Source organism: Thamnophis elegans, chromosome 1 (genome assembly GCF_009769535.1).
Source record: "Thamnophis elegans isolate rThaEle1 chromosome 1, rThaEle1.pri, whole genome shotgun sequence".
In the NCBI taxonomy this organism is placed as follows: Eukaryota; Metazoa; Chordata; class Lepidosauria; order Squamata; family Colubridae; genus Thamnophis; species Thamnophis elegans.
The window spans coordinates 159344594-159371114 of NC_045541.1; the positions used below are offsets into that span (position 1 = coordinate 159344594).

The following is a 26521-nucleotide window of genomic DNA, read 5'->3' on the forward strand; positions in this document are numbered from 1 at the left end:
TATGATTTCTAAGTGCTTCAGAAAGCAGCACCTGAGTGTGTTCATTGTTGCCTGCAGTGAAGTAGTTAATCTAGCTGTATTGGGGCTGCCTTCCTAATGTGGGTTAAATGTCAAGTTAGATGTGCCATGTTAGCTTTGAGACATGGCATTTCCACTGCATGTGGCCTTTTAATGGTTAACCTTGTGTGGAAGAGTCCACATAAAACAATCACCAGTAGGCAAACTGGTGATTTTTTGAAACTTTTTAAAAAAAAACTGCTTTTATTGTTTTATAAATAACTCAAGGTGGCAAACATACCTAATACTCCTTCCTCCTCCTGTTTTTCCCACAACAGCAATCCTGTGAGGTGAGATGGGTTGAGAGAAAATGACTGGCTCAGTGGTGGGATTCAATATTTTTACGTTCTGTGGTTCTGTGGGTGTGGCTTGGTGGGCGTGGCAGGGGAAGGAGACTGTAAAATTCCCATTCCCTCCCGATCAGCTGGGACTCAGGAGGCAGAGAATAGATGGGGGCGGGGCCAATCAGAGATGATATTTACCAGTTTTCCAAACTATTCCAAATTTCCGTTACTGGTTCTTCAGAACTGGTCAGAACCTGCTGAATACCACCTCTGGACTGGCCCCTGGGAGAGAGTCTCCCACACATTTCATGCGTCAAGCAGGACTCAAACTCACAGCCCCCGATATCTAACCTAGTGCCTTAATCACCCCATCAAACTGCGTCTTTTATTTTTTTTAAAAGTGCAAAATGCACTGCACTAACATTCCAGTAATCTATTATGTATTTTATTCCAAAGGAAACATTATGCTGAAGCCACTCATCATTTTAGCTTCCTAAACACACCTCTAGGTTTCATTGAAATGTAGAGGCATGACTGGAAATGCATATTACATTTGCGGTTAAGCCTTTGCTTTGCAGCTTGATAATTATGAAAAAATTATGAGAAACAGTTGAGGAACAGTTGGATGAGCTGCGTATGTTTAGCCTGGAGAAGACAAGACTGTAGGGAGACATGATAGCTGGGCTGACATACAGGAAGCTGTGTTGCAGAAGGTGGAGCAGACATATTATTTGTTATTCCAGAAATCAGAACAAGAGGCAATGGGTTTAAATCAGGGGTGGGTTTCAACCGGTTCGCGGCGGTCCCTGCGAACCGGTTGGTCGGCGAACCCGGAAGTAAGTAACTTCCGGGAACGACGAAGGGCCCACCCGCCCGCTCGCGCTCCTTACCCGGTTTTGACGAGTTCTGCGCTTCCACGCGTGCGCAGGACGCATACAGCGCCTGCGCGATCCTCCAGGAGCAGCTGGAGCATCGCACAGACGCTAGTACACATGCGTGCACTGCGCGCGTGCATGAGGACGCCGCCGGCCCCGTTCCAACGGAACTGGTTGGAATGGGGTGAGAAACCCACCCTGGTTTAAATAACAAAGAAGTATTTTTGCTTGGACATCAGGCGAAATGCTCCAACAATAAGAGCTATTCCAGTGAAACTAACCTTTTCCGGACCAAGTCCCCAAAGCCTGTGTGTGTGCACACTCAAAACGCGAAATGCAATGTGTGCATGCCCTGCGCATGCCCCATGCATATGCACATCCCCATGCGCATGCAGCTTTGCCCACAGGCCCCACCCCTACACATGTGTATGCAGCCCTACCCCTGCATGTGCCCCGCCTCCTGCACATGTGCAGCAGAGACCCAAAGACCAGCTGGCCAGTGGGAGGCGTGCGCACATGTGCGGGGGAACTGAAGTAGGATGACGGCTCACATGCCCACAGAGAGGGCGCTGTGTGCCACCTCTGGCACGTGTGCCATAGGTTCGCCATCACAGAGCTATTCACTAACAAAACAGCTATCTCAAGAGGAGGTGGACTTACCTTCGCCAGAGATATTCAGCAGTCTGGATGGCCATTTATTGGGGACTGTATATAAGAGCCGTGGTGGCGCAGTGGTTAGAATGCAGGATTGCAGGCTAATTCTGCTGACTGTGATTGTCAGCAGTTTGATTTTCACTGGCTCAAGGTTGACTCAGCCTTCCATTCTTCCGAGGTTGGTAAAATGAGGACCCAGATTGTTGGGGGCAATAGGCTGACTCTGTAAACTGCTTAGAGAGGGATTATGGGGCTGTTAAATGATGATGATCCCCAAATTCTGCTTTCTTTTGTTTTATTCATTATTTATTTCATCCTGTCTTCATTTACTTCAATGGACTGAATTATATTGAGAACTCAATTGATTAATTCCCTCCACTGTTAGGACTTTGGACTGAGTGCATGCAGAAGTAATTATTTATGCTTCCTGCACTTTCTTTCCTCCTTGTAGTCATGGGATCACTCAATTTATTTTGGGCGTTCCGCCTTGCTAGTCTGTAAAAAGTAGCTAATAGAACAAGAATAACATTTCCAGCTGGGTAGGAAGCAACTGTTTTTAGGGAAGGAGTGCAATGGAATATAATAAACTGAATCATTTAACATGTTGGTGGAAATCAATTCTGATTAATTTCCTGCTCTGGGCTTCAATTGATGGCTTGATTCCCAAGCCTATGTTTGGGACTGGGATGGGAAAGAAGGAATTCTGATCATGTGCTGGGATATAAATCAGTACATCTAGGAAGTGTAGATGAAAATAAATGCTATTTTGATTCCCATTTCCTCTTCCTTCCATATTTTCTGCAGAGCCAGCTGTCCCAGGCCCTGAATGGACTTTCAGACAGAGCCAAAGAAGCCAAAGAATTCTTGGTACAGCTACGAAACATGGTTCAACAAATCCAGGTATTGTGTGATTCTAATAGAAATAGAATAACAGAGTTGGAAGGGACCTTGGAGGTCTTCTAATTCAACCTCCTGCTTAGGCAGGAATCCCTACACCACTTCAGACAAATGGTTAGCCAACATCTTCTTAAAAACTTCCAGTGTTGGAGCATTCACAACTTCTGGAGCCAAGTTGTTCCACTGGTTCATTGTTCTAGATGTCAGGAAATTTCTCCTTAGTTCTAAGTTGCTTCTCTCCTTGATTAGTTTCCCCATTGCTTCCTGTCCTACCTTCGGGTGCTTTGGAGAATAGTTTGACTCCCTCTTCTTTGCGGCAGCCCCACAAAATTAGGTTCATAATAATCCTGAACAGAAGTAGAATGTGAGCAGAGCCACTATGTGACATTCAATTCCATGAACTTAGAATACACACAATCAAACAGCAGAGCAAACCACAATTGACAACAGATTGCCAGGCCTCCTTTTTTCCCAGCAATGTCCCAATCACCTTAGGATGGCCAATTCTTTAACAAAACACCAAAAATGGGTTGGGGTGTATTTGAGAGATGACTCATTGCATTTAGAGTGGAAATGGGCTGTTCTTATCCACCTCTCATCCACCTCTCCATCCACTTGATCGGTAAATTGCACAAATAAAAATAGCTTTATTTTCCATGCAACCATGGTGGAGAGTCTAAACAAAGATGGAGAAGTGGACAGTCTCTTGCAGCACTGACTTTGTTCTAAATCCAGACTATGGAGACTAAAGCTGACTCTTGGTTAAATCTCTATTTGGGTGATAACACTAGACTGTGGATAAAATAAGCTAATAACAGCCAGGCTGTAATTACAGATTGTGATCAAGGCATTCTATTGTAATCATCTTGACAGATCCCATTCTAAATTTGGATTACAGGATAAGGCAAATTACAATATTACATAATGTGGGATGCAAACATGAACAGTTTTCACTGCCTAGTCAGTAATAAAGATCAAGGTCTTTTATATTAAATTGTCCATTCCATAATATTAGTAATAATGAGAATAAGGGTGATGGTGATGTTACTACGTATGAACAAACCATCATTTATTGATTGTATGTGATTGTGCATGGATGTGTTCTCCCTTTAGAATAATGTTTCCCAACCTCAATAATAGCAATAGCAATAGCAATAGCAATAGCAGTTAGACTTATATACCGCTTCATAGGGCTTTCAGCCCTCTCTAAGCAGTTTAAAGAGTCAGCATATTGCCCCCAACAACAATCCGGGTCCTCATTTTACCCACCTCAGAAAGATGGAAGGCTGAGTCAACCCTGAGCCGGTGAGATTTGAACAGCCGAACTGCAGAACTGCAGTCAGCTGAAGTAGCATGCAATGCTGCATTTAACCACTGCACCACCTCGGCTCTATCCTACTTAACTTTAGGATGTGTGAACTTCAAGTCCCAGAATACCTAACCAGCATTACTGACTGCAGTATTCTGGGAGTTAGCAATAGCAAATAGCATTTAGACTTACATATTGTTTCCCAGTGCTTTACAGCCCTCTCTAAGCAGTTTACAGAGTTAGCCTATTGTCCCCAACAATCTGGATCCTTATTTTACCCACCTCAGAAGGATGGAAGACTGAGTCAACCTTGAACTGGTCAGAATCGAACTCTTGGCAGTTGGCAGAATTAGCCTCCTGTACTGCATTCTAACCACTGTGCCACCACGGTATTGTGTTGAAGTTCAGACATCTTAAAGTGGCTGGGAATTTTAAGGAACATATTTGTCAGGCTCCGAAGTCAATTTTGCTCCTTGGAATAATACTCTACTGCAGTGTTAGTCAACTTCTGCAGTTTTAAGACATGTGGACTTCAATTCCAAGAATTCCTCAGCCACTATGCCCAGGTTGAGAAAGACTGCTCTATTGGAATAACTGACGACCATCTACAAAATGGAGTCATATTTAACACACTGAAATCACTGATATAAACTCAGTATACTGAATTCTCAGTATACTGAATTCTCAGTATACTGAGAATTCTCATTCTCTCCAAAAGTACTTCCATATCTCAACAATCTGATAAAAGTCTGTGTTTGTCAGCTGATCTCCCCCCCCAGCTTACATGCACAGTATCAGAAATCACACTAAAAGTGATCATTTCCATTTTGTGCATGCGCAGAAGTGTTATGCAAGTGTGCATGCCCGCATTAACAAACCAGTAGTAAAATAAATTGCAACCCACCACAGACACAGAGTATGAGTGGACCATTTCCTTTAGGGTCCTGCCCTGTTGCAACCATTATCTCCCTCCCTGTGTCTTATCCCCTTAGCAAATCTTCTAGTGCCCATTGGTAAAGCATTCTAAACATAGCTTCTTTCCCACCTTCCACCCACTCTGGCTGTCATAGCAGCAAATAACCAAGATGAAGGTATTGGAAAACATGTCTGGCCACAAGGAAATGCCAATGTGCAATGTGATTTTACCATGCTAATTGCAAGAGGTAGCAGAGGAATTTTTTTTTTTTTTGCTTCTGGAAAATTTCTTCCTGTAATAATTGATTTGGTTAAGGCTGCTGCAATAGTTGTAAGTGATCAATTGTAAGTCATTTTTTTCAGTGCAGTCGTAATTTCAAATGGTGACTGAATGAATGGTTGTAAATTGAGGACTACTTGTATGTTTTCCCAAGTGTGTGTCTATAGAGATTCTCAATCATCCAGGTCACGGTTGCCCAAGGATACTTTTCCAAAAGGCAACTGGACTTACTTTTTTTTAATCCAAAACATTTCACTTCTCATCCAAGAAGCTTCAGAGTCAGAACTGAAGAAGCTTCTTGGATGAGAAGCGAAATGCTTTCAAGGGGAAAAAAAACCCCAAGAAAATCTAGTTGCGTTTTGGAAAAGCACCTTTGGGATTCCCAGGGGTATCTCCAGAGGGGTCAATGATCTCCAAATGGTAAGTAGAACCCCTTTTAGAAGTGTGGGATGTATCTAACACATAGCAAAAAGGGTGGGGCTTCAAGTGCCTAGTGGTGCCGAGAATTTTGAAATTATTGATACACACCCCCCCTTCCCTGTGACCTTATATACTCCCTTCCCATTCCCTACTTCACGGGTGTCTAACTCAATTTCATTGAGAGCCACATCAGGGTTGTGTTTGATCGGGGGGGAAGGGGGCAGTGGTGGGTTTCAAAAATTGTTCGAACCTACTCTCTGGGTGTGGCCTCCTTTGTGGGAGTGGCTTGCCGCCCATGTGACCAGATGGGTGGCTTGCCGCCCATGTGACAGGATATGAAGATGCCGACGACACTTGTCAGAACCACCTTAAATTACCTCACACACAACACTGGCATGCATAAGAATGATGTAAACTTGTTTTTTAAAAGGCATCTTTGGTTTGCGTTAAAACAACTTCAACACACGCAATGTTCTGATTGCACCACAAACGCAGTAGTCATCCTTACCTTTCACAGAGGCACTGAGTTTTATAAATATGAGCATGATAGTGTAGAATAATCATATCCAAGGACCAGTGGTGGGTTTCAAAAAATTTTGGAACCTCTTGTGTAGGTGTGGCCTGCTTTCCGGGTCCACTGGTGGAACCTCTTCTAACCGGTTCAGTAGATTTGATGAACCAGTTCTACCAAATAGGTGCGAACTGGTAGGAACCCACCTCTGGAGGGGGGCTAGAGTGCACATGGTCAGGGTGAGCGTGGCCAGCTTGATGTCACTTGTATTGGGGGCACCTGTGGTGGCCTGAGTGCTCTGCCAGAGAAAACCAGCTCCTGAGCTCTATTTTTGGCTGCGATGGCCTCCTGCAACTCTCTGCCAGTGAAAACGAAGCTTGGGTTTCATTGGAAGGTCCATTTCTGCTGGCAGAGGCATTGCAGGCCAGTCCTTTGCTGTTTCCAGGGTGGCCCCTGTGGGCCAGATCTAAGCACCTCGCGGGCCGGATCCAGTCCCAGTGCCTTGAGTGTGACACCCCTGCTCTACTTCTTCAGAGAATTCTAATTGTGGACTAAAGTTGGGATAATAACTTGCAATCTTCTCCAACTTGACATCTTCCAAAGTATTGGACTATCCCTGCCATTAGCAGATGCTGGTTGGGAATAACCAGTGGCAGTGGGCAACATGGAGAGAGTGGGATGAAGTTGCTTGCTAGAACAAAAGGTTCAGGGAGAGAGGAATGCTGGAAAGGAGGGACAGTAAGATCCAGCACAATATAACTTCCCTCATTGCCTCTCTGCCACCCAACCTGATAAACCCCAAAGAAATAAGCTTGTTGCATTAATGCTTTGCATTCTCTCAGGTGGAACCAGGCTTCAGTAAGAATCAATTTAAATTTTGGTGGCACAGATCATTTGTCTTGGCTCTTTAGGGATTGTTGGTTCTCTTGAATGCTGCCTCTGCCCTCCATCATTTTGAGTGAGCAGGAGTCTCATCCATCAAGCCCTGTCAACTCTGTGGCCAAATCATTCCCTTTCCTTGCGGCTGCCTCCCCCAGGAGCACACTGCTTCTTTATTCAGTTCGGGGAGACCATTCCCTCCGTGAGCGGCTTCTCCGCCTCCACCTTCGTCGTACAGATCCTCCCTCTTTCTCCCCCTTCGTCCATGTGCCATGCGACTCATCCATTCTGGACTGTGGTTTTCCCCTCAGAGAGTAATCATGCTAGAGAGAGACCGGAAAGGTTCAATCAGGGCTTTCAATATCCAGGAATGTCTCCGGTTTCAGAAAAAAATTCTATTGAAGCCAAATTAGAATGATAGGACGACTGCAGGCTCGGAAGAACCAAATTCTGCCCAAATCAGAAGTTTCAGTCTGAGAATATGAATACGCATTTGGACTCAGGAGAGCAATATTCTAAATTTCCTTGCAAACGTTCTCAGAGGCTCTTTGGGCAACTTGTAACCTTACAATCAGGGGCTTCAAAATTTGCAGCAACGGGTTCACTGCCCCATCCTGGGTGGGCATGACCATGATGGGCGTGACCTACTCGGCATCCTTCACCATGGTAGGGGGGCGTTTCCCCTTCCCCAGGCTCTGGAGCAGAGGTGGGTTCCTACCAGTTCACACCTATTCGGTAGAACCGGTTCGTCAAATCTACCGAATCGGTTAGAAGAGGTTCCACCAGTGGACCCAGAAAGCAGGCCACACCTATACAAGAGGTTCCAAAATTTTTGAAACCCACCACTGGTCCTTGGATATGATTATTCTACACTATCATGCTCATATTTATAAAACTCAGTGCCTCTGTGAAAGGTAAGGATGACTACTGCGTTTGTGGTGCAATCAGAACATTGCGTGTGTTGAAGTTGTTTTAACGCAAACCAAAGATGCCTTTTAAAAAACAAGTTTACATCATATTCTTATGCATGCCAGTGCTGTGTGTGAGGTAATTTAAGGTGGTTCTGACAAGTGTCGTCGGCATCTTCATATCCGGTCACATGGGCAGCAAGCCACTCCCACAAAGGAGGCCACACCCACAGAGTAGGTTCGAACAATTTTGGAAACCCACCACTGCTCTGGAGGCTTTCTTTGAGCCTCTGGGAGGGCGAAAACTACATCCCCCGGGCTTTGGAGGCCCTCCAGAGGCTGGAAACAGGCCTGTTTCTGGACTTCCAGAACTTCCAGTAGATCCGTTTCCCCCACCCACCCACCCCCGAGCCTCCGCGTGGGCCTTGCACTTATCTGGCATGATGAACAGGCCATGGGGACTCCTGGGAGGGGAGGGGCAGGGTGGGAGGGGTGGGTGGGTGTTGCCAGCCAGGGGTGGCATTTGAGGGTTCGCCAAACTGGGCAGAATCCTAGCTAGACGATCGCCTAAACCCATGCGAACCCCCAGCCCACCCCTGCTCACAACTGATTGTGCAAGGTGCTTTGAAAAAGGATATTTTTAAAGTGTGGGGGGAAACACCTGTTTGGAATAGCAGCTTTTAAAACACTGTAAAATAGAAATGATAAATATGTTCAGGTAGTCCTCGATCTATGACAGTTTGTTTTGTGACCATTCAAAGTTACAATTGCACTGAATAAAGTGACTTATGACCATTTTTCACTTATGGCTGCATACAGCATCCCCTTGCTCATGTGATCAAAATTCAGACCCTTGGCAACCGACACATATTTATGATGATTACAGTGTCCTGGAGTCATGTGATCACCTTTTGCAACCTTCTGACAAGCAAAGTCAATGAGGAAGCCCGATTCATTTAACAACTGTGTCGCTAATGTGACAACTGCCGTGATTCACTTAACAACTGTTAAAAAGTCATTAGATGAGGCAAAATTCACTTAACAAGTGTCTCACGTAGGAATAGAAATTTGGGGCTCAATTGTGGTCATAAGTCAAGGAATACCGCATGTGCGATTCAATATCAGTTTATCCGTCTTCCCTATCTTGTCTCATGCTTCAAACAAGCTTTCAATATCTTTAAAACCTTATGTGAATGTTTATTTATTTAATATTTACTCAAAATATTTTGATCTGGAAATTACTTTCCAAGTTAAAAAAATGGAGGGGTTGTGTTAAGCGCGCATACTTTGAATAATTAGTGCCTGCAAAGATAATGGAAACTGTCTTCGTGATTAGGATGTGTCTAGGCAGCCACTGGCTGGTACCATTTGCATGATATATTTAAATTCATAATTTAAAAGATGATGAATTGAAAAACGCGGTCCTTTCTGAGCCAAGGACTAAGTTCTATGTCTCTCCCACGTGAGCAGGATTCGTTGTAGGGTTATTTATATTCCATCCTGTTGTTTTACTCCATTATTGAGGAGTCAATAATTCAATGTCCATTAAGATCCAACTTCTTCACTGCATTTTTGAAGATAGGCAGGTGGAGAGAAGAGATAAGAACATAACTTGCTATGAGCATTTCTTTTTCCTTCCCACAACTCCCTTACCACTAACTCCCAAAACATCTATTGGAATGAACAGAAGATAGAAAAGAGATAAGACTGACTCCATATACCATCAGCCCATGGTGATTGCATACCAACATATACAAGCATGCATGCATGAAGGAAATGACAATGGTTCCATCACAACAAACATGGCTGTTTGTAATATGATCAGGGCAGCCATCTTACTCCAGGACTGTCCAGCACCAATTAATTACCTGTAGATTGAGCTAGACGGAGCTTGCTGTGTAGTGTATTTACACAACACACAGAATCATCATGAATTCAATCTACTGTCTGGTTCCATGCAACACCTTGAGCCAGAAACTATCTATCTTAGCCTGACACAATATGTGAACCCAGCAGGAATGGCTCCTAGAAGCAGTCTGAAGAGAACAAAGAGACCAGAGTTCAAAAAATCCAGAGGAGGCTGAAGATCTCAAGTTGTTGTAGGAAGAGTGAAATCAGTCGCTTGTGATGGCAAACCCAACAAGTCAGCTGCTTTTAGTCCTCCCTGTTGCTTTGACTGATGAGTGTTTTATTTTGATTGCAGGAGAACAGCGTGGAGTTTGAAGCTTGCCTGGTCGCCCAGTGTGATGCCCTTATTGATGCTCTCAACAGACGGAAAGCCCAGCTGTTGTCACGGGTCAACAAAGAACATGAGCACAAACTGAAGGTAAGTCTGGCGGTAATGAAATTTAAGCAACGAACTGTTCTCGGGTGGAAGAGGTTGGTGAACATGGCTAGAAAAATGCCTCTGTGTCCATGTAAGGTGCCAGGTATGTCAAGCCAGGCACCGTGAGATACTGTTGCAGTTTATGGGTGAATAAATCAGCCAGCCCTATTGAAAATGGCCAAAACTATGCTGCTATATGTTACTGGCTCAGTAGGAAACCTGACAAAAAAAACCCCTCTTTTCCAATAGGATTGCTTTCTCATTTCCTGTTCCTTGCATAAACATTTCCTTTTCTGCAGACATTTTATCCTCATGAAGAAAAATCTATCCGCTGATTGCTAAGAGTCTACACTGACTTGAAGGCACAAAATCAATCGATCAATCAATCATTCAGACAGCATTTTGGAACTCATACATTATGCTAAGCCATGCTATATTTATTGGTAACAAACCCAATTAGATGGTTTGCACAATACACTAAATCAAAGCCAAATAAATATCTGTGATGTCTTAGAGCAGCCACAGACTAAGTTCAGAGTTCACTGTAGTTCAAACTAGTCAATCATAGGTCATGGGCTGATTTGTGGTTATCTTCCATAGCCAGAACATTGTGTTATTGAACAAATGTTGTTCAATTAATTAGTAGCAAGCACATTGTATCCTAAGTGTTCAAATAGGAATATTTGCTGTTAGATGAAGAATACTCCGTGTGTGTGTCTCTGTGTGTGTGTTATGTACACTTGCAGTATTCTTCATCATTCCAATTTGAACACCTAGGACTTTCCTAAATTCATATGTAGTGTATATATTTGGAACAACTCCAAATCCATTAAAGAAAGTGCCTTCTGCATCAGGAATCTATGTAATGTTACTACATTTGTTTAAAGAAATGCACCTTTTTTGAGGCTTGTTTAATGAACAGCAGAAGATGCTGCATTCATCTTGTGCAGTCCAAAGGCTTTTTCCAAATCCTCTCTGAAGCGTGCAAGGCTGTATTGATTTCCTCTTATTCCTTGGTTTAATGCTTTAGTAGAGTGCTTTGGTCCAGCTCCTTCTGCCTCCCAAGTACCTCTGAATCCACCAGGGAAAAAAAATCAGGATCCTTATAGCTATGCAGCACTCAGACTAATGCAGGAGCCGAAATGAATTAGCAGGAGTCCGTGTGAGGGAGGGCCTGAATATTTGCCATGGCAGCTGTTGCCATAGAGACCTCCTTGGATGAAGGGAGGGAGGGATGACACTGTAGCCACTAAGGACCAGCAACAGATAAACCCAGAGGAGAAAATCTGAAAGGGAAAGGCAACAGGTTGGCCACAATGTACATTTGCTGTGAAAACGTTATGATGACCCTCTTTGAGGAAAGGTTTGTGGCTGACTGAGGGAACTGATGGAAGAGGATTGCTTGTGGAGAAACAAGGATTTGTGAGATGTTTAATGGCAGATTGGAAGACAAATAGGACAATCCTAGAGAGTTTCTCTGCATTGAGTCAGTGGTATTATAGGTTTTCACCCTGGCATTCAAAAAAGCATGGGGTCTTTTCCAGCCAGTTGGCCCAGATGTCTTTTGTTGACAGGGGAAAAAATTAACCCAAGAGTTCTAGGTCTCCTTGCTTTGCATGCAGAGACATTTCACTCACAGTATTTAGGATTCCTTAAACTGGATTCCAGTAATTTTAGTTATTTGAACACTATTTTAGTGTATAAATACTTTTATAGAGCAGAAGTACAGAATAATAGAGTTGGAAGGGACTTTGGAATTCTTCTAGTCCAACTCCCTGATCAAGGAGGAGATCCTATACCATTTCAGACAAATGACTGTCCAAATGAGTTGCCCATGTTCTTAATTAGTATTATGGGAAGGGTTAAGGTTAGGGTTGTCTGGATTCATAGAAAGCATTAAATCATGGTTTATAGGCTATAGATTCTGAGTTCCCACAACATGCTAAGCCAACATGGCTTGGATATGATTATTCTACACTATCATGCTCATATTTATTAAAACTCAGTGCCTCTGTGAAAGGTAAGGATGACTACTGCATTTGTGGTGCAATCAGAACAGTGTGGGTGTTGAAGTTGTTTAACGCAAATCAAAGATGCCTTTTAAAAAACAAGTTTACATTCATATTCTTATGCATGCCAGTGCTGTGTCTGAGGTAATTTAAGGTGGTTCTGACAAGTGTCGTCGGCATCTTCATATCTGGTCACATGGGCGGCAAGCCACTCCCATTCGGTCACATGGGTGGCAAGCCACTCCCACAAAGGAGGCCACACCCACAGGGTAGGTTCGAACAATTTTTGAAACCCACCACTGATATGAACTGTTTAATTTGTGGTTTAATGTAGGAATCCAGCTAGTGTTTTATAATTTTAATATCGTTTACATGTTGTACAAACCCAACCAATTGTGGTTTATTCAATAATCAGTGTTATCATCACAACATGTGAAGGCAGACCATTTTTGCTGCCTTTAGGCTCTTCTCTTCACCTATTAGCCAACCACAACAGTAATTCAGTGTGTTTGGCAAACACTATGTGGTTAATTGTGGTTCAGGTCTTTTGTGTGAATTCAGAAAATTAGGTCAAGTAAATTATATTTAAATTAAAACTTATTAATTAAATAAGTTAATTAATTATTGGAAAATGTCTTGTGTGAATATTGCCAGTGCATAAATTATGATATTCTATGGTTTAGTACATCTTAGTCAGATCAGGGAAATAGATGGTGTGGAGTATTTCCTGATTCTACTGCAACAGGAGAATAGGAGAAAGAAACAGTTAATTCTGCAAAGCCGCTAATAAGCTTTGTAGTCTCTTAAATGCTTGGAAATAATGGCTTTCCTTCAGCATTATTAACTCAACAATCACACATAGTCAACAAACATCAAGTCTCCCTCTTTGGTTTATTAAAATCCCCTTTGTTTGTTACTTATTAGCTATAAAATAAAATTCAGATATTTTACTGCTGGAAAGAATTCAGTTGTGTAAAGAAAACATTCAACCCTATGGACCAATCTTCCACATATAACATCTTGCAGAAACATCTCACTATGGATGAAGGTGCTGCAGCCCAACCCACCTGAAGCGGTCCCAGTTAGACAAGACAAGACTGACACACATATTTTAGCCCTTTTGAGAATCGATCTTGATCATTTCCAACTTGAAAACAAAGCCTTATTTGGGCAATTAAATCTTTAAAACTCAAGAGGTCAGTGATGTTCCCATAATATTACTAAGGACATGACACAGCTTCAGTACCAGATCAAGGTTTTTTCTTTCCAAGCTCTTTGGGAACCCTTATCGGTTCTCAGCCTCTAAACAACATTCTCTATATTTCGGCTTCTTTTACATGCAGGTAGGTCTTTACCATTTATTTATTTATTTTATTTTATGGCCCTTTTATCCCTTATTCGGGGTGGATGGACTGAATGGAGCTGAATGTTTGCTGGCCAGATGCCCCTTCCTGATGCCTATGTGGAGTTCACAGCAGACATTTTTTTCTTTGCGCCCTGATACAAAACTGCCGCTGCCTAGGATTGAACTCTCAACCTTCCAAGTGGGAGGCAAGTGTCTTCATCTCTAGGCCACCACATCATACCATTATATATTGTCTTAATTTTCCTGCTCTTGCATCAAGCACTGACTTGATATCCAGGTGTAGCTATCCTTTCAGACGGAAAGAAAATGACTCTGGGTAGAAATTAAAAGGAACAAGACAAACTCCGATCATTTATCAACTCATTTTTCTTGCTTGCATACAGAGCTGTTTTTTGGTTCTTCTGTGGGGAGCTGGGCTTTATGCCACAGCTTCCTCCTTCCGCTGTCAGGCAGACTCTTGTTCAGTAAAATTAGCTAGCAGGGGATTCAGTCATTAATCATCTCCCTTGCAACTTCATGCCCAGATGGACATTTTGAAGATCACCTTAGGTCCACTTGCTTGTTAAGTGCTGAGATGAATTGCAAGGGAGTGGAGAGAAATGAAGTAGAAGGGGCGGAATTGAGGGAGATTGTCGGGGGAGGGAGGGAGGGAGAGAAAGAGAGAGGGGGCATTTAAAACTTAGCAATCTGAGTTTGGCTGCTGTGCAGAAGGACATTTGTCTGTGTCACTGATATCTTTGTTCTCCCATAATGACAAATTATGGGGTTTCTTTAATAAATAAAGGACATTTGGATGGATTTACTCAACAGGCAATCATAACATATTTACAAATCATGATGCCTGGGTTCACCAGTATACTAAGATACAATAAATGAACTACATTAAACCATGTTGTGTGTGTGTCCCAATATGTTAAGACTGCAACTCCTATACAATGGCATCCATAGCAAACTGCAATGAGGCCAAAATAATATGCATGCAGTGGAATCTTGTATAAATGTGGCAATACAGTATTTCCTTTTCTCCTGCACAAGTACATAATTTGTTGCATTGGCATGATGTTGCCGCCATGGGTGTTTCATCATCTCTCTCCCCATTCCCATGTTCTCAGAATTCTCAGTTCAGAGAATCTGGTATTAAAGATAAAGTTCCCCTCGCACATATGTGCTAGTTGTTCCCAACTCTAGGGGGCGGTGCTCATCTCCATTTCAAGGCGAAGAGCCAGTGCTGTCCGAAGACGTCTCTGTGGCCATGTGGCCGGCATGACTAAACACCGAAGGTGCATGGAAAGCTGTTACCTTCCCACCAAAGGTGTCCCTATTTTTCTACTTGCATTTTTTTATGTGCTTTCGAACTGCTAGGTGGCAGAAGCTGAGAGAAGTAACGGGAGCTCACTCCATTACATGGTACTAGGGATTCGAACCGCCAAACTGCTGACCTTTCTGATTGACAAGCTCAGCATCTCAACCACTGAGCTTTGCCAAACAACCATTCAGTGCCTTGCATAATAAACTAGAACAATAAAAAGCATCATGCATAGTTTGGCACAATTATGCAAACATATGTGCTGGGTTTATAAGCATCATTTAGTTAGAGTACAGTTTTGGATGGCTTGGGACTTGCGTGTTTTTTTTTTGGTTCCTCTAGAATAGAGGATCTGTGCACAATATACCCAAATTATTGATTCTCTATTGTCAGAGACACTATTAAAGTAATGAGATGCCAGATAGCATAAGTACAACTCTTTAAGCAACTTAGAATGTCATCAAGACATTTAGAGCTAAGAGATTATTTCTCTGAAGTAATCTGGAGATTTTGCAAAAATGTACACAACAGTAAATTGCTTTCATATGCAGATTTATTGGTCTCAGGAAGTGGTAACATGTAACTAACCTTGTTTGAGTTCCCATGTTAAACAGGACTTGACTTGGTTAGTGATTGGAGTGTGGTAGGAGTGAGGGCTAAAAGGAACTGGAGGGCTGTAGACTAATTAATCAATTACTTCAATATTGTTGCCAAGAAAATTGCATAGTTATGTCCCTGTGGTTCCCAGGACTTAAATTCAACTCAAGAGTACATACAGACATGTTGATTAGCCCTGTGGTTGGTGAAATAAATTGCTGGTATCCTTCTGTTGATGTATTCAAATGTTTTGGCTGTGGATAACATGTTTGGCATTTATTATTATTACAAGATTTATCACTTGCTTCCTGAGTAGTTTTATAATTTTAAAAACAAAAGCCAATCAATAAAAACTTGGCAAAATGCAAGCCAGTATCAAATAAAAAGACAGAAAAGCGGCATAAAAACCAATTTACAGAAAGTAACATTATTTAATAGATATGGAAAAAAGGGGGTATTTTCTGTAATAGTGCAAAACAAGGGCAAACCTCTTCTCTGGGGGGAAAAATTTCAAAGTCAGGTGCCATCACTGAGAATCTCTTCTTGCCGGTGGTGGTCGCTCACTTCCATTCAGATGGCATCTGGACAAAGCTTCCAAAGAACTTCACATACAGGAAGGCCATATCAGACGGCAGACATAGAATAGAATAGAATAGAATAGAATAGAATAGAATAGAATAGAATAGAATAGAATAACAGAGTTGGAAGGGACCGTGAAGGTCTCTAGTCCAACCCCTTCTTAGGCAGGAAACCCTACACCACTTCAGACAAATGGTTATCCAACATCTTCTTTAAAAACTCCCAGTGTTGGAGAATTCACAACTTCTGGAGGCAAGTTGTTCCACTGATTAATGTTTCTAATTGTCAGGAGATTTCTCCTTAGTTCTAAGTTGCTTCTCTCCTTGATTAGTTTCCACCCATTCTTGTTCTACTATCAGGTGCTTTGGAGAATAGCTTGACGCCCTCTTCTTTGTGGCAGCCCCTGAGATATTGGAACACTGCTATATCTCCCCTAGCCCTTCTTTTCATTAAACTAGACTTAACCTTGTTGCCATTAACTTGGCCAGTTTTCCTTATTGGTAGTTCTGCCAGTACATATCAAAAACTAAAGTCACCTGGTTCCAAACCCAGAGCACTTCCAAAATCTACCTGTCAAGAGATTCCCAACCAGTTCCTTCCTTCTGCATTGACTGGACAGGCAGCAGTGGGCATGGCCAGATTGCTGCAGCTAATTAATATTTATGAGAGGTGGGTTCTGGGATGCCAGTGGTATTGTACCTCAAGCCTTGGTGTGTTTATTTTTTCCTGCCTTTTCTTGGAAAAGTGGTTAGAGTGGAGGTTGGAAATTAGGCCACTTTTATTTAGTGAGTCACGGTGTTCGAATGACACAGTTGACAAGGGGAGGAGTTTAATCCAAAATGAATTCAGGACGGTTTGGGGAGAAGGCTAACCTGTCCTGCGCTGCCGCTGATTCAGTGATGATGTTTGCACAATGTGTGTACTTGAGGATGCGCTAATTGAGTGGGTTATGTGACTTGGTCAAAGAGTTTAAAAATGTGGTGGTGCTTCTCACGTTACCCTTGATTGGGTGCACTTAATCCAGCTGAACAATTTCCATGCAGATTAACACTTTGGTAACAGGAAAACCAACCAAAGGTCAACTTGCTATGTTTAGCCTGGCCCAATGCAGTGATAAAGTGTCCATTATTATTACTAGGAATTGGTTCAGTGGAGGGATTAATTTTTTTTACTAACAGTTCTACGGGCGTGGCTTGGTGGGCGTGGCAGGGGAAGGATACTACAAAATCCCCATTCTCTCCTGATCAGCTGGGACTTGGGAGACAGAATAGATGGGGGCGGGGCCAGCCAGAGGTGGTATTTACCAGTTCTCCAAACTTCTGCTTGTTCAAAATTTCTGCTACCGGTTCTCCAGAACTGGTCAGAACCTGCTGAATGCCACCTCTGGTAGATGGGTAGCTTTGTTTCTTTCTTATTCAGAAAGTCAGCAGAGTGTCACTCGTAACCCAAGGCTATGATTGTCTAATTCCTTATTGCTCCCAGAATGCCTCTGGGCTTTGATTTAGGAGTCATACTGGAAAAATGAAGATGGATGATAGCCACAGCTTTGGCATTTGCTTTGCTCATAGAATACTGCTTGCATCAATAAACATTTAAAAAAAGGATGACGAGAGATGTTTTGAAAAGCTAGGTTTTCCATATTTGGCATTTCTCCAATGATTGTTAAGTGCCTGTTACTAATGGAAGAATTCCCTAATGCTGGCTCATCTGGCCCAGCTAGACTAATAGCAAATGACTTTGAAAATTGGTTCAGCCATCATGCTAAGGCAGGGGTTGCTTAACATGCTCTTGTTGGAAGAAATAGCCATCCGGTTCAGTTCCAAGCTGGGAGAAAGACATTGGAAACATGGAGGCTGATTGGAAAAATGGTTAGTGATGAAGCAGAATCACCAAGCACATGGTTCTCTGGTGCAGCTGACCCCATGGAGTTGAGAGTGAGGGGTTTTTATACCTTCTCTTGGGCTTGCACTTGAGCTTCCTGTTCCTGTGCAAGAACATGTTATTCGATTGGCTGTTGTAGGGGTCATAGCCAGTTGTATTGGTCGTCTGAATTAAGTTTGGAGGCAATGTCCTTAGGAGTTTGTACAATGCAGTGAGCTCTGTTGCTGGATAGCAGTGGGTTAATCCTATTATGTCCTGGAGGGTCATGTCTTAATCCCATCATCCTGGAGCTGAAGGTCTTTTGTCTTGTAGATAAGATTGGCCCAGTCCTGCTGGAGCTATTAAGAAAGACTTGGGGGCTGCTTTCTGTCTTTAAAAATATGTTTCTCCTTTAGGGAAATATAAGATTCTGCCTTTTTAAATATTTCTCAAAATATTTCATTCTTCCAGGAGGGGTGGCTTCCCTCACTATGTTGCCTGGATGTCTTCACATGATATACTGAATTTGGGGTTTCTATCATCATGAGATAAAGGGGCCCAGTGGCTCAGTGGCTAAGATGCTGAGCTTGTCGATCAGAAGGTCAGCAGTTCAGCGGTTTGAATCCCAATGCCACATAACGGAGTCAGCTCCTGTTACTTGTCCCAGCTTCTGCCAACCTAGCAGTTCGAAATCATGTAAAAAATGCAAGTAGAAAAATAGGGACCACCTTTGGTGAGAAAGTAACAGCGTTCCGTGCATCTTCGGCAGTTAGTATGCTGGCCACATGACCGCGGAAACTTCTTCCGACAGTACTGGTTCTTCGGCTTTGAAATGGAGATGAGCACTGCCCCTTAGAGTTGGGAACGACTAGCACATATGTGCAAGGGGAACCTTTATCTTTATCATCATGAGATACAATTTAAAAAGCATAGAGATGCACCTTTAATTAGTTAACGATCTCCCTGAGATGCATACATTTGGGCAATGTATAGCAGATGGTGATTCCTCCAGTGGCATTCTGAAAATGTGAACTGTGAGTAAACAAGGGAATAATGATGACATTATCTGGGGAGAACAAGGAAGCTCAGCTTAAAGCTTTAAGAACATAAGGAGATAATAGAATATTTCTTTCCTAAAACATAGCTATGATCTTACACTGCAGGCTGCCTTTTCTTTCTAGAGCAGCATTCTAAGTAGTGTGATGGTTAAAAAAAAAGAACATTTCTTTCTTGTCTGTTTCTAAGAGATCAGAGTAAAAGGAAAATGCAGTGAAAACCTTGTATTTTCTATTTCGCTTCGGCAACCAGTATGGCAATCAGGATCAAAACTTGATCAAGACAGAACTTACCCAACAGCATGCTTTTCAGATCAGATATGAAATAGAATGGAGACTAAGCCAAAAAGTCACTGTATTTTCCTTTTTTCCCCCCAGTTGAAATATTCAATGAGAACCTTGTAAGATTCATCACTGGCTTATATTTTTTTTACTCATTAAAATGGTTGCATGCTATTACAATAGCCAATTGGGAGATTTGATTGGGCTAGCAGCCAAGTGGGTTATTCACCTTGTGAGAATGAGGTCAGGGAAAAGCTGTCCCTAATCCTGAAAGACTTAAACATGTGGCTTCCACATGTTCCTGAGGGTCAGAATTGAAGATGTCGCATGAGTCCCTCTAGTGGCCAACTGTGGAATTAAATTACAATGCAGAGTGCCATCCCTAGCTGAAGCATTTCTACTTTCCTGTGAAATCCCTTAAGAGAAGCCAGTGTGAGATATAGCTCCCTTCCCTTTTCTGGTTTCAAGGCTAGGAACAATACTCCCAGCAAACTCCCGCTCAGCAGTACAGGAAAGGGGAAGGAATTGATGGGGTGGCTGGCTTCCTTTCTTAAGTTGGGTTTGGCCAGTACCCTTCCAGAATAATAGAGTTGGAGGGACCTTGGAGGTCTTCTAGTCCAACCTTCTCTTCCACTAAGCCACTGGGCCCAGTAGTGGGTTCCTACCGGTTCTGACCAGTTCGGCCGAACCAATAGTGGTTTGGCAGCCTGGATCACTGGAACCGGCAGCGACCCAGGCCTGCCACGCCCCCGAACCGGTTCTCCGTGTGGTGCCATAGGCACCGCCATCTTGTTTTTTGCTTCTGCACATGCGCAGAACAATTTTTATTGCACTGCGCATGCACATGCAAAGCACGTCCATGAGTGAATCGGCAGTAATATCCTGCTTGAACCCATCCCTGACTGGACCCATGTAATATTTGGAGTAGTTCCTATGGCTTCCTATTGGCATTATTTATTTAGCTGTTCAACAGCACATCTAATGTTGGGGAGAGAACTTCTCCTGCATCTTCTCTACCTATTTTCATTTAATCTGGTAAAAGCATTTGCTTGGTAAACATCTTAGGAGAGAATCTGGTAAAATTCTAGAGCAGGGTTGTGACACTCAAGGCCTGGGGGCTGAATCCGGCCCATGGGCTGCTTAGATCTGGCTCCGGGTCACCCTGGAAAGGACCGGCCCACAGTGCCTCTGCCAGTGAAAACGGAGCTCTTGAGGGCTGCAGGCAGCCCTCCCGAGCTCCGTTTTTGCTGGCAGAGGGTTGCAGGAGGCCATCACAGCCGAAAACAGAGCTTGCAAGCCCATTTTTGCTGGCAGAACGCTCAGACCACCACAGCCCCCCCCCCCAATACAAGTTACATTGAGCTAGCCACACCCATATATAATGAGAACTGCAAACCTAATCCTGAATCATCAGCTGTTTCTTGCCCTCTGGAATGTTTGGAGAAAACCACACTAGGATATAATATTGAAGGTGGAAGAACTGGAGCGGATTCAGGGTCCGATTTCAACACCTCTCTTTTTCTTCCAACCACGAATGCTCTATAGTGTCAGAGCCTGAAAATGCTTATTTAAATCCTGCTCCAAGTTTCCATTGTGCATAATGAACCAGAAGCTTTTGATGCTACTGTTGATAGATTTGCCCTTCAAGAGCAAAGATGCACCACAGTTCTCCAGCCCCTGAAGGTAGAAACTGGAAATGAAGAGTCAGCTCAGAAGGTTTGGAACGCAAGATTCTGATAGTTTGAGAGATGGCGTTGGGATGGTCTCTCTCTTTCTTTTGCTCCAATGCACAGGTCCCTGAATATTCTTGCCTACGAGGAAATATAACTGATGCCAGTTCTGTTAGTGGTGCCCAGTGGAATAGAGGAAGGGCTGAGCTCTTGACTAGGCCTCTGGATGATCTCAACTTTGGAAATTTGTTTTGACAATGCTAAAACTAGAAAGTGTGGTTGAAGAAATGCCAGCACCCTTTTCCACTCCTAAGAGTGATTTACACACTGCCAAGCTATGATTTATTTAATCATTTTTGATGAAATTATCATTGGCTAGAATCACCCCACATGCTGAACCAAAGCCATAAAAATCCTTTGATGCCTTAATAAGAATGCAGCCAATTTATTTGTTCCTCTGTTTATGGGAGAAACAATTGTTAAAACAGAATCACTGGCAACAGGATGGTTAACCCCCATATACTCCGAATGCCTATCAGGGCTGCTGTCAAATTCCATCAGGGTTGCACATTGTTGCCTCCAAGCACATTAACAAATACTGTGGCTCGAGGAAGAGGTTGTGGTTTTGTGTAGGTCTAGAATTAAGCAGACTGTGTGGTGTTTGGCAGAATTACTATTCCAAGCCCTTAAGGTTTCTTAGACTTTGAGGCACCCAGCAAAATCAGCTGAGGAGCAGTGAGGAATAAGTGATCCATTGCGTTTCTGGCCAGAATACTTCCCCAAATTCTCCAGGCATGGTTCTTATCTGCAAAAGCATCTCTACCTGGTCTAAGCAGGTCTTTATCATTTCTGTATTTTATTGCAGGTGGTACGTGATCAGATCTCTCACTGCACAGTGAAGCTGCGCCAGACAACGGGGCTGATGGAATACTGTCTGGAGGTCATCAAAGAGAATGACCCCAGTGGATTCTTGCAGGTGACTGGTTTTTCTTTTTCTTTCCAGTTAGGGAAGTATGGATTGGCTCTTCTCATGGCTTCGCGCCCACTGTGAGCTGAGTAACGGTTTCAAAAGGGCCCATTCCACGATGACGCAACAATTTCCTATGGAATAGAATGGAAACTTATCGGCCCATTTGTTGAGGCAGGAATATATGAAAATGGGGGGAAGGCTATGCTACTCAGGGTACTTTGACAAGATAGCTTTAATGCATCTCCCCAAACACCTAAATCTATTTCCCATTGAATTCAGTTGGAAGTCATTACAATTCGCTCCTTATTTGCACCCTGCTTGGATTAATTTTCTATCTTACAAGAAGTTGCACTCAGGAAGAGAAATTATTTAAAGGGATAATACCTTGAGAAGAGAAATAACAATGGAGTTGGCTTGAGAAAATAAACTACTTAGTCTTTTTAAGTATTTAAGACATTCTGTCAAGAATTAGAATTAAAACCATGTCCCTTTTTACCTGAGCCACAGTGGCAAAATGGTTAGAGTCCAGTATTGCAGGCTACTTCTGGTGCCTGCCAGTTGCCTGCAATTTGGCAGTTCGAATCTCACCAGGCTCAAAGTTGGCTCAGCCTTCCATCCTTCCAAGGTTGGTAAAATGAGGACCCAGATTGTTGGGGGCAATACGCTGACTCTGTAAATCGCTTAGAGAGGGCTGTAAAGCACTATGAAGTGGTATATAAGTCTAAGTGCTATTGCTAACTGGGTCATGATAGAAAAGGAGCAGAGCTTCAATTGCATAATTAGGATCACCATTTTGACTCCTTTTTGGGGGGGGGATCACCCTGTTCTTTCCTCCTTGCAGTTTAGGAAAATGAATAAAATCCCTCTCTGTGAGTATTTTATGGAAGGTTGCTATGGAGATTCTCAGTCATCCAGGTCATGATTGTCCGAAAGGTGCTTTTTTCTCCAAAAAAGCAACTGGACATTCTGCTTTTCCTTTGAAGACATTTCACTTCTCATCCAAGAAGGTTCTTCATCTTCTTGGGAAGTGTGGCAGATCAGTAGATAATCTTTGGATGATTTGATCAGTAAACCCCTAATCAATTTTTCTGACCTCCTAGAAACCACAAAAGATACTGAGAGGCTGATATTTCCAGCCCCATTCATGAGAATAAAAGCCCCACAAATTAAAGCCATGATGACATCATGAGGGTCTACATCAATCATTTTTAGGTTCTCCCTCCCCTCAATGTGACTGGTGGTAAGGGTGAAAAACAAAATGGCCATATAGATCTTAATCTCAAATATGGACAGAATGAACTACATAGGAAAAAGTGGTTGGCTATAGGGAGTTCATTTGTACCTCCCCTCAGGGGTGGGCTGATGGAGATTCACAGGGGTTCGGGAGAACCTCTAGCTAAGATTCTGTGCAGTTCGGAAAACCCGCAAATCCCACTCCTGGCTGGCTCAGCCCACTCCTCCCATCTCATCCCAGGAATCCCCACGTGGCCCATTTTGGATGCAGGTAAGTGCAGGGCATGCGTGGAGGCTCAGGGAGGGCAAAAAATGGGCCTACCAGAAGTTTCGGAAGGCTGGAAATGGACTGGAAAGCCCCTGGAACCCAGGGAGGTCAAAAGCACCCTCCTCCCTGCCGTGGTGCAGGAGGCCGACTAGGCCATGCCCACCATAACCACACCCACCCAGCAATCAGGCAGAGAATCCCATGCTAAAATTATTGAAGCCCACCCCTGCCTTCCCTTCTCCCCTCAAAAGTCTGGTTCTATATATGGCTAAACAAAAATCCTCAAGTCGTCCCAAAGGTGCTTTTGAAAAGGCAATTGTCAGGGTTCAAAATAACATCCCAAATTAAATCATATTTAACTTCCAGGTTTTCCCACCCAGTTGAAACTTCAAGATCCTGCCCCCACACCCACAAGTCCATCAAATGGTCCAATCTTCCACTGCCACTCTGGCAGCTTCCACCCATCCAGTTCCGGCCAGGTGCAGAGACAAGGATGGCCTTGGCTTTCTAAGAAGAATGTTATTATGTCTACATATCATCCCCAACTCCATATAATTCCCCTCCCATTTTCCCATAATAGAAAATAAACAGTAGAAAGCCTAAAGTCCAAAAGAAAAGGCATGACAGCAAGTCCACTTGCCTTTTGAAAAGCATCTTCGGGACAACCATGACCAAAGTCTATGATGATTGAAAATCTCCATAGAGTATCCCCAAGATACTCAAGTTTAATTAATTAAATGAAGATCTCACTGCATCATTACCTTGCACATCTATATGTGGTAGCTACTGTACTGATTGACTGACTGATTTCAAGCTACGTCCTTCATGAGCTTTTTTGAAGCAACAGATTCTTAAAGTTTGATCCCTTTTGGTGAAATTAACATTTCCCCTAGTGAGTTAACATGAGATCAAAACATGTTGGAATTGTTAAGCTTTACATTAATCTCATATATGGACAACACCACTTATAGTGTATGCCTTTTTCATCATTGTTTCTCTCCAATGCATAAAACCACACATGATGTGGAATGTCATCAGCTTCAATAACGTCTGACCTACCATAGGTCGGTTGTCAGGGGATAATGGGAATTGTAATGCATTGTTTCCCCTTTGGGAGATAAGCAACACTCATATTTATTTATTCCATTAATAGCAGTGGTGGGTTTCAAAAATTGTTCGAACCTACTCTGTGGTTGTGGCCTCCTTTGTGGGAGTGGCTTGCTGCCCATGTGACCAGATGGGAGTGGCTTGCCGCTCATGTGACCGGATATGAAGATGGCGACGACACTTGTCAGAACCACCTTAAATTACCTCACACACAGCACTGGCATGCATAAGAATATGATGTAAACTTGTTTTTTAAAAGGCATCTTTGGTTTGCGTTAAAACAACTTCAACACACGCAATGTTCTGATTGCACCACAAACGCAGTAGTCATCCTTACCTTTCACAGAGGCACTGAGTTTTATAAATATGAGCATGATAGTGTAGAATAATCATATCCAAGGACCAGTGGTGGGTTTCAAAAATTTTTGGAACCTCTTCTGTAGGTGTGGCCTGCTTTCCGGGTCCACTGGTGGAACCTCTTCTAACCGGTTCAGTAGATTTGACGAACCGGTTCTACCGAATAGGTGCGAACTGGTAGGAACCCACCTCTGATTAATAGGGGCAAATTCTCAAGTTCTCATGTAGGCTTAGGTGCAACCAGGAACATACTGAGATTGAACATGAATTTTGCATTATCAATTGAGGTTTATAAGCCATGGTGGCACAGTGGTTAGAATGCAGTATTGCAGACTAACTCATTGCTCACTGCCAGGAGTTCGATTCTGAATGGCTCAAGGTTGACTCAGCCTTCCATGCTTCCGAGGTGAATAAAATGACAACCCAGATTGTTGGGGGCAATGTGCTGGCTCTGTAAACTGCTTAGAGAGGGCTGTAAAGCCCTATGAAGCGGTATATAAGTCTAAGTGCTATTGCTATTATCTTCCCAGAGGATTCTCACAGAGATCTATGCATAAATCTGACTATGGTGCACATTGATTCTTGGCTTTTCCTTCTCAATAGATTTCTGATGCACTGATACGAAGGGTGCACCTGACTGAGGATCAGTGGGGGAAAGGGACACTCTCCCCAAGGATGACCACAGACTTCGACCTCAACCTGGATAGTGCCCCTTTGTTGCAGTCCATCCACCAACTCGACTTCATGCAAATGAAATGTAAATGTATTTTATCTCTGTGCTTTCAAAGTGGCAATTGACTTAAAGTACTACCCAAAGCTATCCTAAATATCCATATAATTAAATGTATATTAAAATAATAAAGGTTCTACAGATTTAAATAGAGTGAAAGGGAGAAAGAATTATGTGTGTCCTACTCTCACACATTCTTGGCCTCATCCCCTCTGTCTAATCTGGATTCCAAATCCAATGTTTGCCTATCAATAGCCTTCATTCCGTTCTCAGAAAGAAATTAGGCTGGTCTTGGGCCACCAGGAACACAATGGAGGACATATGGCCAATAGATGTGATTTTTTTTTCTGCCTCACTTAATTATAATTACATAAACTACCCTGTTTCCCTGAAAATAAGACCTCTCCGGATAATAAGACCAATCGGGCTTTTGAGCGCATGCACTAAAATTAGCCCTCCCCCCAAAATAAGCCCTCCTCAAAAATATTTAAGCGCATGCGCAACCGGTCCCCATTTCATCTGGTTGCTTGCTGCGCAAACAACAACACAAGGTGAGGCTGGAGGGGGGGAAAGGGAGGGGGAACACCCCACGCACCTCACATGCCCTTACTTAACAGCCATTTCCGCAACCCTAGCCACCATGCCCTTTCTGTCATGTTAATGGCCAGCTCAAAAAGAATGGCAGGCCCAGTGACCTACCTGGCTGTTGCAGCAGTGCAACAAAGCAGCAACCATGATGTGACCAGGCTTGCCCCTCCTGCGCCTCAAAAATAATAAGACCTCCCCGAAAATAAGGCCAAGCACTTATTTCAGGGGT

The 26521-nt window shown here is 43.1% G+C and overlaps 1 protein-coding gene across 2 annotated transcripts in view; it reads left to right on the top strand.

Moving 5' to 3' along the window:
• Positions 1-26521, top strand: part of TRIM9 (tripartite motif containing 9) — a 71645-nt gene that overhangs the window by 19570 nt on the left and 25554 nt on the right. The window contains exons 2-5 of one of the 2 annotated variants that reach the window (XM_032210248.1): positions 2675-2770; positions 10193-10315; positions 21905-22015; positions 25578-25731. In XM_032210248.1, coding sequence (XP_032066139.1) covers positions 2675-2770; positions 10193-10315; positions 21905-22015; positions 25578-25731 — 484 coding nt within the window. Of the gene's footprint in view, positions 1-2674; positions 2771-10192; positions 10316-21904; positions 22016-25577; positions 25738-26521 lie in introns of both variants that reach the window. The other variant, XM_032210257.1, reaches the window with a different exon arrangement.